We start from the raw sequence: 20,540 nt of genomic DNA on the forward strand, positions 1-20,540 counted from the left end.
AATTATGCATATAGATCTATTTCGACGTAAAGTCATCATCAGTGCAATATATTTTAAATAAATTCTATTAATAGTTAATTAGTTGTATTTTTTAATATATTAAAATAAAATAAAAGTAACGAAATAAAAACGCAAAGGTTCATTGAAATTAGTAAACAAAATATTTGAAATTTACGATTGTTCATGCTACGTGGCCGTTTATAAAATGGATTTCAACATTTTGAATAGACTTAATTGTAAAGAACTAGTTCAAAATATTAGAAAATCAACCATAAAACTTGTTAATGCTGAATCGTCGGTGGATTTTTTGAACAACTGTATAGAACTTGGTCTTCTTCCTAATATATATATATATATATATATATATATATATATATATATATATATATATATATATATATATATATATATATATATATATATATATATATATATATATATATATATATATATATATATATATATATATATATATATATATATATATATATATATATATATATATATATATATATATATATATATATATATATATATATATATATATATATATTAGGGATGCACCGAAGTCCGGCCCCGGCCAAAATCCGGCTTTTTTTTCAAATCCGGATTTGGTGGCCGGATTTAAACGTCTATCAACTTTTAAAAATGTTATAAATAAAAAAAATTTTTATTGAATTCAATTAATTTTATGTCAATAAGTTAAAGGCTAAGCTAAAGGCATACATGACACATAATAACAACATCACCAATTGTGAGGTAATCTGGACAATTTTCTTTATGCTATAACATGGGTTATGCATAAATTATAAAAACCTGAATCCGGTGCATCCCTAATATATATGTTGGTAATAGACCATAATTTTTACAATATTCTATAAATTCTACCGAATGTTTGGCGTTAATATGTTTGTAGTTCGTTTTTCCAATTTTTCTCACTAAAGTTTTTTGGTGAACGTTTAGTTTATTAAAATTCAAAATAAACTTAGTTTCCGAATTCATGCTGCAAATAAGGCCATATTTCGATTCCGAATGAATCATCATCAGTGCTCTCTGCTGTTTATATAGGGAAATATTGACTTTGTCAAAATGAATTTAGATGGAGATTGAAAAACCTGAATCCGGTGCATCCCTAATATATATGTTGGTAATAGACCATAATTTTTACAATATTCTATAAATTCTACCGAATGTTTGGCGTTAATATGTTTGTAGTTCGTTTTTCCAATTTTTCTCACTAAAGTTTTTTGGTGAACGTTTAGTTTATTAAAATTCAAAATAAACTTAGTTTCCGAATTCATGCTGCAAATAAGGCCATATTTCGATTCCGAATGAATCATCATCAGTGCTCTCTGCTGTTTATATAGGGAAATATTGACTTTGTCAAAATGAATTTAGATGGAGATTGACTTTGTCAAAGTGAATTTAGATGGAAATTAGGTGTCAGGTTTCTTTATTGGCTGGTCATCTTCTTTGGTCTCCTTTTCTTCATCGATAGCATCATATTCTTCTTTGTCACTATTTACAATGCTAGTTTTTATTACTTCTTTGTTTTCGTTGTTGGTTAAGCGCCGGGTTGGAAGTGAGGTTGTCATTTTTTGTTGTATATTTATTTTTGGTTTATTGATGTCAATTAGAACTGCTTCTGCAATTTTAAGATGCGTGTAGTTGCTGTTCTGGTATATTACTTTGGTGTTACTGTCGAGGATTTCATGGCTAATAGCGATTGAGTGTGTTGAGTCCAAATGGACCATGAACAAACAAACCAATAGATTCGACCACACTCTCCAGCTATTCTCCCAATATAGTGATTCGACGCCGACGTTCCCCGTCAGAAACGATCCACAGCAGGTGACGGTACCACAACGATACAAATATCGTTCCACAATCGACAAACTCCAACCTGTCAATACGCAGTTTGTCACTAATCGTCGTAAATCCTACGTCGTCGTGTCACTCACTACCTTATGTGATAATTAATATCCATGCCTCGCTTCATTTACAATCGATAATTAACATCACTTACATTACTATTCCACCTATTCACACATTAGCATAATATATTTATTCATATACACTCGTACCATCCCACCACTCCACACACGTTTCGTTGTCATTCCAAATTTGCAATATCGATATTCGTACTTCTACCTTCACTTCCAGTATTTAACTTTTGAAATTCATTTAACATATTTTGTATATTGTATATTTTATTATCAGTTATCTTAACATTTAATTTATTTTAAGTACCTTTAAGTTAAGTACCTTTACTCAAATTTCGTATACTTTTTACATTAATTTTAATTTAATTTCCTTAATCATTTTACGTTTATATTTTCCCAATTTGGTTCGTTTATTCTTCTTGATTTTACAATTTTAAATATTCAATTCATATTTAATAATTTAAACGTAGGCTCTGATGATGACATACACTGTCGAAACATATATATGCCGCACGACGAAATTTTTTCTTTGCTCGAATATCAACAACCGCCGCCGCCAGCCTAGGCAGTCTCGCTTCTGGCCGGGACTCGCTTCTTCACAACACTTTGTTTCCGGGACGGAAAATATGGGCCGGGCGGAAGAATTATCGCGCCCTGCTTGCTGGTCGGTTAATCCAGCCCTATTAAACATCTTTCAAACATGTTTTAGTTTTTAAAAGTGACAAACAAAACCAAACTGAAATAATTCTATTAATAAACAAAAATAAAACAGACAAAATAATATTTACTAATAATATTCTTTAAATTAAATGTTTTTAAGGTCAACGACAGAACTAAAATATTCTTAATAAACGAAAATTATTTTTACCAGCCGTAACAATAAACAAAATTCCAAAACAATAAACGCCAGAGCAACCAAACATCCAGGAACCGACCGACCAATTATAAACCACAATAATACCAAAAACTAATTCAAAAACTAATTAAAAAAACTAACTAAAAAACTAACCCAAAAACTAATCCAACAAACTAATCCAACAAACTAGCTCAACAAACTAACTCCAAAACAATTGTCCAAAACGCTTATATACTAAACAAACTGAGAAAACATTCATTCTCAAACATACTCACTATATTTTCGCCATACCATACCAACATTCACTAATTAATTAATACCATACTCTACCAACCTGCACACAAAACCAATTCATACGAAATTTGACCAGCTTGCCCACATGCGCGCCATTCATTCCACATGCGCGCCAAAAAAACTTCACATTATTCCCCATCCCATCGAACGTCGTCCCGACGTTTGCTTTCAAAGCTCTTTGTTGAAGTTGAAAATGTTAATCGCCATTAATTCCGGGCCCCATCTGGACGGCCTCTTATTTTCCTTTTTACATGTTGGTGCAACTGTGCCTGTTGTCGAGACCAGTATGTCACTATCTTCCTTTGCCCACTCTGGAGTGCTGATAGTCGAAACCGCCTGGTCTATAGGAAAAGGCGTCTCGCCTTCGTAGAACTGGCCTTCCAACATCCAGTCCACTAGCGATGGTCTGGCAGCTGGACATCGTGTGTCGGCTAAACTTTCGCCTGCGACCTCTATGGTTGACATGGGCACTGACCATAGTGATTTCTCTTGTTGGGCTTTATGGTCGCTTCGGTCCGCCCCCTCTCTGACCTGTTTTGATTGTTTTTCCTCATCGGGCAGTTCGAAAGTTTTAAAACGGTTCGCCCACCGCCTGGCTTCGTTTGCCCGTCTTTTTCGTTGTGTCGGTTCCTCGGCACAATTTTCAAGTGAGAAACTCGGGGTCAATGCTGCGACCAGTTCACTCGTTGATGCCCTTGCAACTATGTAACCTTTCCACAATTCACTTGACGGAATATCCGGGAAAGATAATTTCAAAGGGCTGACCGCCTTCTCCGGTGTATTATTTTCTAAATACAGAATTGCCCGTCCCAGTGACACTAGCTGGCTATCTGATGCACTGTTTCCCGCTCCAGTGCACCTGTCAAAATGTCTCTTATGGTTGCGTGTCAACATCCTTCTCCCACATTTGGTGCACTGTTTCATCCTACCTAAAAAAAATGAGAATAAATTAACAGAAATTAATCAACAAATCAGTTTTAATTTATTTATGTGGACGACAAACGGTTTAGACGTCTTGACAAACATCTCAACGTCAGTTTTCCATGTTGGCCAGTAAAACCTTCGTTGAACGGGTTTTTTCAGTTTACTCACTCCTAAATGTCCCCCTGTCATTCCTGTATAGGCAATTAATAATACAGAGTTAATCATATTTGCAGGCACACAGGCCTGCCAAACCATATCTCCAGTCTCTGTTATTTCGAATCGTCTACATAAGACTCCGTCTTTGATCACTAGACGGTCCCATAGGTCCTTGATATGTCGTCCCAGGGCGGTTTGGCAACATTTTCCTGCAGCCACTTAACAAAAACTTGGATTGTCTTATCCGCATATTGACCCTCTCTCAGGTCAACAAATTTGTGTGCTTCTTTAACCTGTTTCACCGCTCGTGTTTCTGGCTTGCAGCACTCTTTTTTACACAGTTTTACATCTGCATTACCATGTTTCGTACCCGCCCTGTGGATAATATTAAAATCAAACTTCTCCATTTGTTCTAACCATCTTGCCTGTTGACCAATAGTGTCGGGTGTGTTTCTCAACCATGTCAGCGGTGCATGATTGTTCTGATGGTAAAATGTCCACCCAACAAATATTGCTTGGAGTATTTTAAAAAATAAACGACTGCTAACAACTCTTTTCGCGTAGTGCAATAATTTTCTTCAGCTCGACTCAGGGTCCGACTAGCATACGCAGTTACCTTTTTTTTGCCATCCTGCAACTGCGACAATACCACTCCAATAGTTTGCTGAGAAGCATCCGTGTCTAGAACAAAAGATCCATCGTCTTGTGGCATAGCTAAAACCGGTGCGGTTGTCAACGCAGACTTCAAATTTTTGAAAGCTTTTTGCTGCTCCAATCCCCAGCTGAATTTTTGTTTGTCCCTTAGGAGAAAGCTGAACGGTTTTGCCAATTGTGAAAATCTATGAAGAAAACGTTGATAATATCCAGCTAAATCTAAAAATCCTCAGACATCTGTCAAAGAAGTTGGTATGAGCCTGTCCCGAACAGCCTCCGTTTTTGACGGATTTGTTGCTATTCCTTTCGAAGAGATAATATGCCCCAAGAATGTAACGGCTTCCTTGAGAAATCGACATTTCTCTATCTTGACTTTCAGTTCTGTGTTTCTCAACCTGCTAAAAACTTGTTTTAACCTAAAAAAATGATTCTGCAAATTATTAGAATATACAATTATATCATCAATATATGCCAAACATGTATTCGGGCACAAGTCCGAAAGCACTATATCCATCAAGCGCTGAAAAGTAGCACCAGCGTTACATAACCCAAACGGCATTCGTTTGAACCTAAAAATGCCTTTGTTACGACAAAAGCAGTTTTATCCTTATCATCTGGATGCATTTCTATTTGGTTTAACGTCGAAAAAGATTTATCCGCAATAATTTTAATAAAATGAAAATGTTTGTTAGTAGAAATAAAGTTTCAATTTTGTACAGACTTAATTTTGTTGATAAAAATATACTACAACAAATTTTAAAATTTAAATATAAATTGATAAACACTAATAAATCTGTGGCTACACACCCTTCTGAAAAGACCACCCTGGCAGGCAGCGTGGGGGAGGCGTTGTCATCTCTTTGAAGTTATCCATCTCATCTCAAATTCACATCGTTTTGCCTCATTCTATCAATAATGCACTGGAAACCCTTTGTCTCAAGTGTACTATTGACAGTGAACCATACTTCATCTGCGCTATCTATCATCCACCAAATCATCCATCATACGAAGTCTCCACCTTGATGGGTTACATCGATAAACTCTCTAACACTGCGTTGGGGAGCGAATCAAAACTCATCATTGGGGGTGACTTCAAGCAACTCGACCATCATTACATTCTCCAAACAGGTCTGCACCCTATATTCTGGGGTCCCTCCCACCAAGGTCACAACCTTGACAGAATATATGGGATTAATGTAAGCCTGGACACACGTTTCAACACATCATCTTGGGGTGGTTGCTGCTCCTCCACCTTAACTAACTAACTCAACATAGAGTCATCTCAATTCGCCGTCGTCATCTTTCACAGAGTAGTGCTTGCCTTCAACATCTCAACAACATCAACTTTAATAATATCTTTGACTTTATCATCACCACCACCAACAATAAAACTCTACCAGCAATTTTTAATAATAATACTATTAATTTTGATAATATTAAAAATAACAATCATAAATAGTCCTACTATTTAAATAGATCAGCCATGCAGACATTAGTTCATGCATTCATTCACTACTAGTGTAACAGTCTTTTTTATGGCCTCCCAAATGAATCAATTAAATAAATCAAGTGCTTCAGTCAATACAGAATAGAGCAACAAAAATTATTGTTGACGGAATAAAATTTAATCATGTGAGTCAGAACTTTCGGGCTATGCATCCATTCACTCGTGGATGGACTATTGTAACAGTCTGTTTTATGGCCTCCCAAATAAATAAATTAATTAATAATCAAAAAATCTTTTTTTAATCCTTGCAACCACAAGGCAAAAAAACGTTTATTTGTATACTAACTTACTGCTGATTAATAAAGTTTATAATTCCAATTGAATATTTACCGTGACAATGTCTGATAATTGTTTAGTTTGTAATAGTAAAGTTGCTGCTAAAGATATCTTGCATTGTAATTTTTGTGAGTCAGTTGCACACTGTAAGTCTGTTGGAATTTCTGAGTCATCGTTTAAAGAATTTCAGAATGCTTCTGAATTTCTATGTTATTGTGACAAGTGTAGGAGTCAGTTGAGGCTGTTAAATCCTGCAGGAGACTGAATGATATAGCTGAGGATATTAGGAAAATTCAGGAATCCAACAACTTAATCAACGCTCAGATAAAAGATATCATGGTAATAGAAGGGAGAACGACTAATTGTGATCTTGATGGCAAAATGAGTCTTCTTCAAGATAACTCAGTAAGTCACTTGTCGATGCGTTAAAGAACATAGCTGTACAAAAAATGACCTCGGGAATAAAATGAAGGCATTCAAAGAGGATTTGAAAAAGTCATATTCTGTAAGTCATTTACTGGTGAGTTGAAAAAATGATAAAAATAATGAAGATCTTGTTGGTAAAATTAATTTATTTCAAGAAAACTTGAAAAGGTCATATTCTGATGCCTTGAAGGATGTTGTTGTTAACAACGTTGTTAAAGTTAACGACAAAATGGTGAATATAAATGATGGCATACAAGCGTTAAAGAATAAACTCTTGGTAACAAAAGATGCTATAAAACCCATCGAGAAGCAGAAGAAAGATTCTGCAACATAATAATTTTTAAATTAAAGGAAGGCAATGACCAGAATCTCAATGATAATAAACGACAAGATGATGGAAGAATCGTCCGTATTTTACAGACAACAATCGATGATAAAGTTGATAAATCAAGTATTATAAAACATTATAGACTGGGCAAGAGATCTGATAAAATTAGGCCATTGTTAGTTCAGCTGAAGTCTAAAGTCTTAAAAAATTTAGTTATGGAAAACTTGTCCAATCTGAAAAAGTTGGATGAAGATTTGAAAAGAATCAGCGTTAGTCATGACTTGACAAGAGAGCAACGAGCTGAATGTAAAAAAGCTGATAGAAACTGCGAAAGAGAAAGAAGCTGCTGAAAAAGAGGATTTTATGTACAGAGTGAGAGATGGACCAAGAAATTTAAAAATAATAAGAATAAAAAAGATGTTTTGAATTTTCTATGGTGTAGCGTAAGAGATATTATGCATGGATTTGAGAATATGAAGCTCCTACCAAAATTTGTTTTTAAAAAGATGAATAACATGTTTGGTCTCAAAATAACTAGTATGGGTTGTGGACACTATAACGATTTTATAAATTGTCAGAGTGGTTGTATAGGTAATGAGGCTTATGGTTGCAAGGATTGTGATGATGATTTTGGTGATGAGGATGTTTGTGGTATTAGAAGCATGGCTGGTTGTAATTATGGCTGGGATGAAGGTTATAATGGCAAATATATCAGGGATGGTGGTGTTAATGATGTTGGTGATGGTGGTTGCAAAAACAGCAGAAACAGCGGTGATGACGATGTTAGTGATAATGGTTGGTTGTAAGAATGGTCAAGATGCAGGTGGTGGTGGTTGTAATGATGGAGCTTCAAGGGCCATAGTCAAGAAAGGTAAATTCAAATGCTTTTGTGACGATAATGAAGGTCTTATGGGTAGCAATAATTATGGAAATTATAATCAAAGTAATTATGATGGAAATGACAGTGGTAATCATGGTGTTGATGATAATGGTGGTAGTGATGAGAACTGAAATGTTAATGATGAAGTTAGTTATAGTAATGAATGTAAAAAGTATGCAAATCAATTAAAGTATAAAGCCGCAGATGTTGCTGGGACTGTTAAATATAAGATCCATTCTGTCAAAAAGTGATGCAGTTCGTGAAGTATTACTTGAGTAAAAACGATGTTGTTCCAGGAATTGGTTTCCATGATGGAGCATATTTCAATTTTGACTACGCGTATTTTGTTGACTGGTGACTTTAATATACACATTGAAAGAACAGATGATGTTTATGCCATTGGTCTCCTGGAGGTATTTAATATGTTTCAAATGGTAAATCATGTTAATGGGTCAATACATAATTTTGGAGAAACTCTTGATTTACATGTGAGCTCCCTGGGGTTTTCGGTTCAGGTTTGGGGGATTTTTCCGAGCGGTGTTCTTTCGGACCATGGTTTGATTCATGCGACTATGCCAATGATAAAAACTGTTTCTGTAAAAACAAAAAAATTGATCAGATCATGGAAGAGAATTGATGAGAAAAAGTTTGTCAAATTTATGGCAGAATCTCCCTTTTCAAAGCCATGTAAAAGCAAGGATGTCGAAGGATGTCGAAAAGGAATTTAACTTGTTTTAACAGTGAGCTTAAAATCATTGTCGATTAGGTTGCATGAAACTAGTTTTAGAGTTGATGTATCAGCAGCATGGTTTGATGAAGAATGTCTAACAATCAAACGGCGTTGTCGAAAGTTGGAAAGACATTATAGATCAAATCATGATTAGATATAAGAATGAATGGCGTAATACTTTAAGAGGAAAAAAAGAACTCTTCTCTAAATAACGTAAACAGTATTGGAACAAATTAATAAACTCTACTAATAGTTATAATACTTGTAACAATAATAATAATATTAAAAATGATGCCAGTGATTATAATAATAACAATATTAACAATAATACGTTCATAACTAACTTTATTGACAATTTTTCGCAACACTGTTTTGATAAATTTTATAAAATCATCAACTCAACTTACAACACGTACTACCCAACATCAAACATCACGATCAGATAATCAGACCCTCCATTCATCAGCCCATACATCAAATATCTACTTCACCAAAAAATAAATTCATGAGATCAGAATCCATCCTCAAAGCCGCAGCGATCACCAAATACATCAGCAAACTCATCATCAACTTCAACTCAAAAACTTTCACTAATAGTAAGCGTGGAAGTAAAGTCATGTGGGACCAAGTCAACAAGATCAGAGGCTCTGACAAATCCTTCAAAACGTCAACCTCACAGCAAATTGATGCCAACACACTCAACACCCAATTTGCTTCCATGTCAACCGACCCGTTCTACAAAACTCCACCAACAAAAGCAAAAACAATCATTAGTCGTCACCAACATCAACAGTTTATCTCATACTCCGTCATGCACATACTAACGATGACCTGTCCATCCGGCACAGGTCCAGACGGTCTACCAGCATGGTTTCTACAAATCATTGCTCCATTCATCTCCGGCACCTAAAGTTCACTCTACAATCACTGCTTAATGCATTCATTCATCTCATCACAATGGAAATCCAGCTCAATTCATCCAATTCCTAAAACAAAATAGCCATCATCTTAAATAGATTATCGCCAAATATCTATCACCCCCATACTTTCAAGTATTCTAGAAAAATTCATCGTTAGGTCATTCATCTATACGTGTTTCAACCATCCATCCGTCAAACCACTATTACAAGATCAGTTTGCATTTTGCCCCACAAGTTCATCTACATCCGCCATCATCTCTCTTACTTCTACAATGTCATCTTTCCTTAAAAATAATAATGTTCATCTTATTGCTCTCGACTTTCCATAGCTTTTGACACTCTCAATCACTTCTCACCTATGTTTCAAATGTGTTAGCCTCTCTTCTTCTACCTAACAACATTTACAATATTATAATAAATTTTCTTTCTAATAGGAGTCATTCTACTCTTAAGTTCTACTCTTTCATCTACTATACCTATTAATTCTAGCGTTGTTCAAAATTCTGTCCTTGGACCATCAATCTTAATTATCAATGCTTCTACTCTCAAAACTGTTCATAGCTCTAATCACATTATCAACTTCGCTGACGATACCAACCTTATCATCTCATTATATAACTCAAACACCATCCAATCAGAACTCGACTCATTAACTACATGGTCAAAACGATGCAATCTGTCACTTAATCTCAATAAATCAATCAAACTCATCATTCACAATAGTCGTAAGAAAATAACATTATCTTCAGAACACCCATCAATCACTCGCACTAGTCAATTAAAAATATTAAACATCACTTTACTTCCACACTTAATATAGCACCTCATATCAATCACATCATCACAAAGAACTTTTAAACATTTCACGCACTCAAAACACTCCGCTCAAATAGTCTCAGAGGCATCAAATTATTATTCGACATCACTGAATCACTCATAATCTCACGCATCAAATATGCAGCTCCGTCCTGGTTTGGTTTTACTACACATCAACAACTACAATCTTTCATCAAAAAAACTAATCCGCTTTAACTATCTACCTGCATGTCCTACCGTCACTCATATATTCAACCCACTCGACTCAAGACTGTTCAAGAAAGTAGAAAATAACAACAACCTCGTCCTTCATCCTCTATTACCACCAATTAAAACTACAACACACAACCTTCGTCAACGCAAGCATAACTATCAAGTCGCCACCCAATCTACATATCAGGAAAAGTCCTTCATCACAAGATACCTCAAACATATTCACACTCAATAAAACTTCATCATTCACACAACTAGTTTTTATTTAATTATTGATCACCTCACTAACTCACTATCATCATCTGGTCTATTAATTTGCCTTTTTATGCCATCACTTCATTTTATTGTCAATTTATTTTATTTTATTTTATTATTACTTATTTTGTTCTATTTTATTTTACTTTTCATGTTTAAACATTTTTCTTTCTCCGTTTTTTATTTATTTACTTCATCGTTTAATTTTATACTACTGCCTTGCATGCTGTAACAGTTTCTTCGTTTGTCAGATCCAGATTTTTAAAGAATAATAAAAAAAACTGTAGATCTATATATAGATCTCTCTCTCTCTCTATATATATATATATATATATATTATTGGTAAACCATTACCCGCCATAGGCCAGACGTACGTATCGTCTCTCACGAGACTCGTCAGTAGCCTGTCGATATGTATATATATATATATATATATATATATATATATATATATATATATATATATATATATATATATACCTACCTGCATCATATCCTACCATCACTCAGATATTCAACACACTCGATTCAAGACTGTTCAAGAAAATAGAAACTAATAACAACCACGTCATCCATCCTCTACTACCACCAATCAAAACTGCAACACACAACCTTCGTCAGCGCAAACAGAAATATCAAGTCGTCGCCCAATCTACATACCAGGAAAAGACCTTCATCACAAGACACCACAAACATATTAGCACTTAAGAAAACTTCATCATTACTGAACTAGTTTTTACTCATTGATCACCACACTTTTACCGATCACCTCACTAACTCACTAAGTCATCATTTAGTCTATTAATAAGTCATCAAATATATCAATACTCATTAAACTTTTTCACACACAGCACAGGCCTAGCCTTTATTTATCGATCACCTCACTAAGTCATCATCTAGTCTATCAATTTGCCGTTACTTCATTTTATATTCCATCGTCAATTACTTTTTTTTTATTTGTCTTATTATTATTATTTATTTTATTCTAACATATTTTATTTTTCATGTTTTATCATTTCTCTTCCTCACTTTTTGTATTTATTTTCTCACTTATTTGTTTAATTTTGTTTCACTGCCTTGCATGTTGTTACAGTTTCTGCGTCTGTCAGATCCTGATTTTTAAAGAATAATAAAAAAAATATATATATATAACATGACATTTAGATAATGAGTCGATTAAAATCCATGTGCTCATATCTTCTAATATGGAATAATAATTTAATTGTCCAAAAAACAATAATAATATGAACTTGTATTAAAAAATTAAAAAATAAATAAAAAAAATTAAAAAAATAAATAAATAAACACAATAATAATAACAACAATAAAAATAAACTACGGTACCATATCGATAACAAAATAATCGAATATATATAGATGCAATATGTATCTGTTTATCAATCCAACGTATAGTCCTCATAGCCGGTGCCACCAATTTACCCATCACACCATCAGTCACTTCATCCCGGTCATCACCAATCCAACTTCACGTCATTGTCCACTGCAGACAAGCCTCGTAGCTACACCATCCTTGTCGACCCTGAAAACTATTAGAAATAAATGTAGTTAGTTCAAAATTAGTTAATTTAACACCTACCGGTGTTGAAAATCTATGCCAAAATCTTAAAATTATAGACGGTCATTCTCTTACCTAATATTAACATAATGAAGTCTCAAGTTCAGAAAATAAACAAATAAAACAGAACAAACACACCCACCAAATTAACAACAACTTCACAATTGACCGGTGCGTATCATGTCGGAAGCGACACTACCAATTCTCACCACCTCTAGCCACACAAGTGCACCTAACATAGAATGTATATCATATATATCGTTATCATTACACATATAACTAAATCAATGAATACATCAACGCAAAGCATATAAGCACATACACATTGCTACACACACATCTGCACATCACCCACGAATACATTCCAGAGGATTGCATGTTTATCTAGGCGCTTCCGCTCTCCAGTTGTATTTAAAACTTTCGTTCTTCCAATAATCCTCCAAGGAATTTTAAATCTGTCAACAGTGGCACGGTTCACTATATTTGCAGGTAATTTATTCCACACAGGAATGATACGACAAGTAAAATGCTTTTGCAAGTTACCTTTGAACCCGATATTCCTAAGTTTTTTATCATGTCTTCTTGTTCTCTCATTTAAGTACAAAGACATTTCAGAATAACAATCCTGATCATTCGGGTCAAGAAATTTTTTAAACAACAAAATCAGATCTTCTCTAACTCTTTGGTACTTCAACGTTGACAACCCCAAATATCTAAGCCTATCATCATAGTTTTCTGCATTCCCTTATCATTTTTGTTGCTCTTTTTTGAACCCTTTCAATATGCTCTACCATCTCTACCTCCCACGGCGACCACACTGGAACCGCATATTCTAGAACCGACCTTACCGTTGTTTTACATAAAATCAAAAAAGAACTTTTATTGAGATATTGAAAATGCCTCTGAAACATGCCCAACATATTTGAACCCTTCTTTATAACTGTAAAAATAGATCATCAAATTTTAAATTATTATTAAATGTAACACTCAGATCCCTGAAATTATTTACACAATCGAGATTTAAATTATTAATACAATACAAATTTTTATCATTATTCTTGCCAGACCTCATGCTAACACATTTTTCCACATTCAACAAAACATCATTCCTCTCACACCATTTGACAATCAAATCCAAAACATTCTGTGTAATTCTGACATCATCATGAGATTTGATTCGTTTGAACAATTTTGCGTCATCTGCAAACAAAAACAATCGAACACCTTTACTATCAGCACAAACATCAAACAAATCATCAATGTAAATGATAAAAAATTGGCCCCAACACGCTCCCTTGAGGCACCTCACTTTGCACACAACGCCAATCCGATCGAACATCATTAACCACAACAGAAAATTTTTTATTTATTCTTCAAATACTCTCTAATCCAATTGATTATTTTATCATCAACTCTGTATAGAACTAATTTTTGTAACAATTTTGTATGGGACATCTTATCAAAAGCCTTCTCAACGTCCGTGTAAATAACATCCACCTACTTCCCATTGTCCACCATCATACGACCAATTATCCAATATTTTGAACAACTGCAAAGTCGTAGATCTACCCTTCATGAAACCATATTGATATGAACTAAACAATATATTATCGTTAAAATGCACCAACAGTGCTTTTTTAACAAAATGTTCTAAGACTTTACATGAGATACAACTTAGTGATACCGGCCAATATTTTTTAACACAAAAAGTTAAAAAGTTGGAACGACATAACTTAATTTCCAATCACTTGGTAAAAACCCAGAATTTAAAGAAATTTTAAATAAAAAATTTAGATATTCACACACTGAACCGGCACAATCTACAAGTACACGTGAAAATAAGCCATCAGGGCCTGCAGATTTAAATTTATTCAATGAAACTAATTTATTGTAAACTGAATGGCTTAAAATTTGTAATTCTACCATTTATTTAATACCATATTTATTTATTACAACATCATACTGAACACCATCCCCGTTGCTATAAACGCTAGCAAAAATGAAGACAGAGCAATAACCTTATCAACATCATCAACCAAAGTAGTTTCATTACCTTCATCATCTATATCGACCAAACAGTCAAGATTACCTTTAATATTATCTAGTTTACGTACGTGATTCCAAATTACTTTAGGATTTGATTTGATTTTACTTGACAACAATAACATGTTGTTTATTTTGAATTTTAATATTTTGCTTTTAATGGATTTCCACAAAGTTTTATGTTTTATACAAAAAATTGTTGTTATTTGTTTTTAAATATCTCCTCCACACTCTATTCCTCTCCTTAATATTATCCAACAAATCAATTGGGAATTTGACTTTTATACCAAGACTCCTATTAACACCAACTGGAATATACAGCCTCATAGAACTTACAATAACATCCAAAAAATGTTTCCACACACAATCAACAAAATCCTGGTCAATCATATTGCAACACAAAAAACTATCATAATTATAGTCATACAAATATTTGTTAACATAACAGTTCATTTTTGAATAATTTGCCTTATTAAAGTTAAATTTATTTTGCTTACCCGGTTTAACTAAAGCTTTATTATTAATCCAAAAATTTATTAAAACATCGTCGCTCTTAACAACAGGGCTCTTGAAATCTATATTATGAATTAAATTTGTATCTTCAACAAACACCATGTCTAAATAATTTTTAGCAGATTTATTCCTAAATCTAGTCGGTTTCTTATAAGTTGGGATAGAAAAGAGTCTCGCACAAAATTTAAGAATTTTTGTTCCACCGATCTAACATTTCTTGTTGTCATCATATTTTCCCAATCAATATTTGGAAAATTAAAATCCCCCACTATAACCTTAATTTTCTTAATTTTCTAAAATTCAATCAAATTTTAGGCCTATTACGCTGCAACCCGTTCTATACAAAGTTCTGACTACATTAATAAAAAAAATAGATTACAACATTTTCTTCAACAAAATAAATTTATAAATACAAACATCCAAAAAAGATTCTATCCAAAAGTTGATGGCCTGGCGGAGCACACTCAGATGCTAACCCACCTATTAAAAAATGCCAGGACACATCAACGGACACCATAGTTGCCCTGCTGGACCTAAAAAATGCCATCGGTGAGGTAAGTCATTTTCTCCACTCGATATTATCCTTTCATCGAGAAAGGTCTCCTCCAGAGTGATCCGTGCTCTTCGTTACTCTTTAATCTATTTTTCAATCCCTTGAAACTTAAGAGTACACTAGTTGCGGTTATTTTTGGGCCCAACTTCCGGGCTAAATGTGCTGACGACTCAGCGAATATTGCACACAGTTCAGAAGGCATCCAGAAACTAATCGATTTGAACTATGCATGGTGCAATTGGTCAAACATGAAAATGAAAATAGATAAATGTAACTCATTTAGCATGAGAAAAAAAGATGGGGCTTATGAGCAGTTCACTCCAAGACTGACAATTAATGATGAAGTCATTCCCAACATTGAAATTGGAGACAGTTTTATCTACTTAGGTAAATTGTATGACTTCGAAAGCAAAGACACAAGGGTCAAAAAAGAAGTTATCGTAAAGGTGACCAAATTGCTGAGACCACCTCTGACCTGGACATCAAACCACAACAAAAACTCAAAATATTACGCTATTTCATTCCAACGCAAATTCAAGTTTGAGATTCGTACCTACAATTTCTTGCCAACCTGGATATCGTTCAACTTAGACAACCTGATTGTAAGTAAAGTTGGAGATTGGCTCGCTATGCCGATCAGTGGATGTGTATCGCAAGTGTTATCGTTGCCTACGAAACTCGGTGGTAACAACATTATGTTACTAAGAAACGCTGCAGAAAAAAACAAAAATGAAGGTTCGCAGCTATTTGAAGAAATCCAATGCTTATGGCGCGAAACCTCTTCTGACTGAAACAGGCTCATTGAGACAGTCTCTCAAGCTCCTGAATGAAAACCGAGTAAAGACATGTCTTAACCACATCAACGAACTTCATTCTCAAGGTACGGTGCTCAGGTCAATTGGCAAACTCATTACTCCTACAAAAATAACATGTTGGTCGAAAACTGTTGACAACATGTCTGAGGTACTCTACAGATTTGCAAGGAAATACATTATTCAACAACTTCCAACAAATTCAAATCTGTTTAAATGGGGTAAGACGACTACGCCATTGTGCCCACTTTGTAACGTTTGTCAAACAAATAAGCACGTCGTATCCCATTGTGGTTCAGCTTCAGCTCTGAAAAGATACACAGACAGACACAATAAAATACTAGCGTTGATCATAGATGAGTTGAAGCTACAGGTTCCTAACGACTGCTTGTTCGCTGACTTGGAGATGGAAGGCATACGACCAACGTCACATCTATTCAACACGCTACGTCCAGACATTCTGCGAGGAAACAAGATTTAAATATTGGAACTGACGCTATGCCATGTAACTAATTTGCTTTCATCTAAACAATATAAACGTCAAAAATACATTAATTTACATGCATATTTAAACAATAAATATTCTAACTGTTTTATAATAACGAATTCATTTGAAATATCGCCGATTGGGTTGTGCAATAAATTCAACTTGCCATTATTTAAATTTTCATGGCCAATTAATTTTAATTTTAAATTAACAACCATTGCTCTTAGCTCGTCTTATTCAATATACTTTGAAAAAAACAATGTGAAGTGTAATGGTATTCGAATATACCTCTAACGCACACTTGGCATCGTCAATGAGTATGAGCGGATTAAAAAATTGATTATATTTTAATAATATTTCATTTTATTTCATTTATTTTATTTTATTTAAAAAAAACAACATTTACGACAATTTATTCGATTATTTCGATTTTATGTTATTTTTCTTTTTCGTCTTTTGGATAATAAAAGAGCTTACATTATTATTATTATTGTTATTATTATTATTGTTGTTATTATTATTATTATGTATTATGTATTGGTCGCCACGAGAGTTGGCCGATTTGTTCAACTCGCTGGTTTTTATACGTAATATCAGTTTTTAATTCGAATAAATCAGTTTAAATTTGGTTATCTTGGTTTAAAGAATTGCGTGAAATATGGCGGTACTTTTACAACTTAAATTTTATAATGTTTTCTATTTTATTTTAATTTTATTAATAAACTTTATTTATACAATAAATGCAAGTAAATGCCCGTATTGCAACATGTCGTTTGTTAACGTTAACAGACACTCCTGGCGCTGTACAAAAAGTACTGTAAACTTTAATTCTAACAGTGTCCGTTCAAATGGAAATTTTAACGTAGATAATAATTCGTCTAACAATTTTAATTCAAATTTACTAAATAATTTGCCAATTAATATGGATAATAATAATTCAATATTTTGCTGTTGCGGTAAAAAATGTAAAAATAAAGGAGGTCTCAAATTACACCAACGTTCATGTAAAGTTCACCAAAACCTTAAATCGTCAAACAATTCAAATGAAAGCAACTCGGAAGCTGACCCGCCTCCACCACCACCACAAGTTCAACGTCAGTCCAACCAGCTTCAACCAAGCCACAGTCTACCGCCATCGCCTTCAGCTTCAGCACTCAATCATTATCTCCATTCGTCAAATGCGCCAGTCGAAGACAACAACAGAGCAAGCTCACCATCATCATCGACACAGGTTCAACAACCATTCCAACAGCCGAGCCATGGTCCACAGTCAGCGTCATCAGCACCCAACATCAATTTTATTGCTTGTTGCTGCGGTAAATACTGTAAAGGCAGGAAAGGCCTCATCATGCACCATCGCTCGTGTAAACTTCATAAAACTCTCATATTATCTAATACTTCCAAAGTAACTGAATCATCCATATCGCCGCACGTCCAACAACCAGTATCCTCGTCACCATCAAATGTTGAAAAAACTGAAATACCTCTCCCAGGGGTCAAACTGCCCAGAACCCCTGCTCAATGGTCAGAAGCCAATGCATATTTTCAACTTCACCAAAAGTCGCTACCAGCGTACTACAACATCGACGAGTTTACATTAGCGTTTCAAACAATGATCTACAACTACTTTGCTGCAAACTATGGTACCATCAAGTCGCAAACAAGTTTAAACGACAACAAAAATAAATCCATTAAAACATTGAAAAAAGAATTAAAACAGCTTAAATCGTTGGGCCACAACAACCACCGTTTTGACGTTCAAATTAGCTCAATAAGCAAAACATTGAGATCAAAATTATCGTCAAGAAAATTAGCAACAACTAAGACACCTGACACAACAAATCAATTAAAACGTCGCTTTTGGTGGTTCTGTAAAAGGTTATTTACCCAATCAAAAAGTCAAGGTCCGTTGTTCAGTGTCGACGACTGCAAAAACTATTTTTCCTCCGCCTTAAGCGACGACAATTCCAAAAAATATCAACTCCCAAATTGGGTTCCTAGTACATCAAAGCCCACAACACCCTGCAACACCAGTCCGCCTTCTTATCATGAAATATCATCAATTGTTTACAAATGCAAAGCAAAATCTTCTCCGTGTCCCTTGGACCAAATATCAATAATACCTTTCAAAAGATGCCCAATTCTTCGAACCATTCTACAACAACTAATAGCTCAATGTTGGTCATCTTCTAAAATCCCCTCTTGCTGGAAAAAGGGATTTACAATACTTATTCATAAAAAAGGTGACGCAAATGATCCAGCTAATTTTCGTCCAATCACCTTGCAACCTACTCTATACAAAATACTTTCAACATCTATCAACAATCGAATCTATAAATTTCTCGAATCTAATTCATTAATAAACAAAAACATACAAAAAGGTTTTTATCCAAAAGTTGATGGCTTGACCGAGCATACCCAACTCCTAACTCACATGCTCAATGATGCAAAGAGACATCAACGAACTGTCATTGTCACTCTTTTGGATCTTCGAAACGCATTTGGCGAAGTCAGCCACAACATAATCTCATCAACCCTAGATTACCATCACATCCCTTCCCAAATAAGCAACTTAATCAAAGCAATATATGCCGACTACACAATATCTGTTTCTGGATGCGACAACCTTACTCCTCCTATCCCGGTTAGACGTGGTGTTCTGCAAGGTGATCCCGTCTCCCCATTAATCTTCAACATGTGTTTTAACCCATTGATGAAGTTGATCGAAAAGACAGAATATCAACAATGCGGTTATATTTGGGGACCGACGGCCAACTTAAAAACCAATGCTTGGCTTCAATTTGCGGATGACACAGCGATCATCGCCAACAGCACAGATGGTGCTCAAAAATTAATCGACTTGAACCAAGCTTGGTGTAAAGCTACCGGCATGAATATGAGGATTGATAAGTGTTGCTCGTTTGGTATGAGGAAGAAGAACGGGGGCTATGAACAATTTTCGCCGAGGCTGACCATTGATAACAAACAAATCCCTCATATCGATATGAACGGTCATTTTGAATACCTCGGCAAAATTTATGATTTTAAAGGAAACAACTCGAAGGCAAAAGAATTACTGATTAAAAAGCTGAAAAACATGCTGTCAGTCGTCAACGAGTTGGACACAACGCCCCAATGGAAACTCCAAATACTACGAAGATATATTCCGTCTCAGTTGGCCTTTGAGCTTCGAACGTATGACATGCCGTTGACGTGGATTGGAAACAACCTGGATCCTATGGTTGCGGAATCAGTAAGAAATTGGCTTTCCCTCCCGATTAGCAGTTGTATATCTGAATGTCTATCCCTCCCCTTCAAATTGGGGGGCCTGGAAATCAGATCGCTAAAACATTTTGCCGAATCACTCAGAGTTAAACT

At 34.6% G+C, this 20,540-nt stretch overlaps 4 protein-coding genes across 4 annotated transcripts in view; 3 read left to right on the top strand and 1 right to left on the bottom strand.

The window, feature by feature from the left end:
* Nucleotides 1–3,261: 3,261 nt before the first annotated feature.
* On the bottom strand, nt 3,262–4,017 carry HELRODRAFT_174246 (hypothetical protein; the record flags this gene model as incomplete). Its single annotated transcript, XM_009020788.1, has 1 exon — nt 3,262–4,017. The coding sequence occupies one exon, from the start codon at nt 4,015–4,017 to the stop codon at nt 3,262–3,264; it is 756 nt and encodes a 251-aa protein (XP_009019036.1).
* Nucleotides 4,018–5,304: 1,287 nt separating this feature from the next.
* Nucleotides 5,305–7,714, top strand: HELRODRAFT_174247 (hypothetical protein; the record flags this gene model as incomplete). Its single annotated transcript, XM_009020789.1, has 4 exons — nt 5,305–5,320; nt 5,647–6,023; nt 6,839–7,015; nt 7,388–7,714. The coding sequence occupies 4 exons, from the start codon at nt 5,305–5,307 to the stop codon at nt 7,712–7,714; spliced, it is 897 nt and encodes a 298-aa protein (XP_009019037.1).
* Nucleotides 7,715–8,555: 841 nt separating this feature from the next.
* HELRODRAFT_174248 (hypothetical protein) lies at nt 8,556–10,926 on the top strand (the record flags this gene model as incomplete). The annotated part of the gene is made up of 3 exons (XM_009020790.1): nt 8,556–8,759; nt 9,417–9,844; nt 10,788–10,926. 3 exons carry the CDS (start codon nt 8,556–8,558, stop codon nt 10,924–10,926), a joined length of 771 nt encoding a protein of 256 aa, XP_009019038.1.
* Nucleotides 10,927–18,084: 7,158 nt separating this feature from the next.
* Nucleotides 18,085–20,540, top strand: part of HELRODRAFT_174249 (hypothetical protein) — a gene marked incomplete at both ends in the record, with an annotated part of 5,810 nt that continues 3,354 nt past the window's right edge. Inside the window, one exon of the mRNA XM_009020791.1 lies at nt 18,085–19,339. Within this exon, the coding sequence (XP_009019039.1) occupies nt 18,085–19,339 (1,255 nt within the window). The remainder of the gene's footprint in view (nt 19,340–20,540) is intronic.

Source organism: Helobdella robusta, assembly GCF_000326865.2.
Source record: "Helobdella robusta unplaced genomic scaffold HELROscaffold_29, whole genome shotgun sequence".
NCBI classification, from domain to species: domain Eukaryota; kingdom Metazoa; phylum Annelida; class Clitellata; order Rhynchobdellida; family Glossiphoniidae; genus Helobdella; species Helobdella robusta.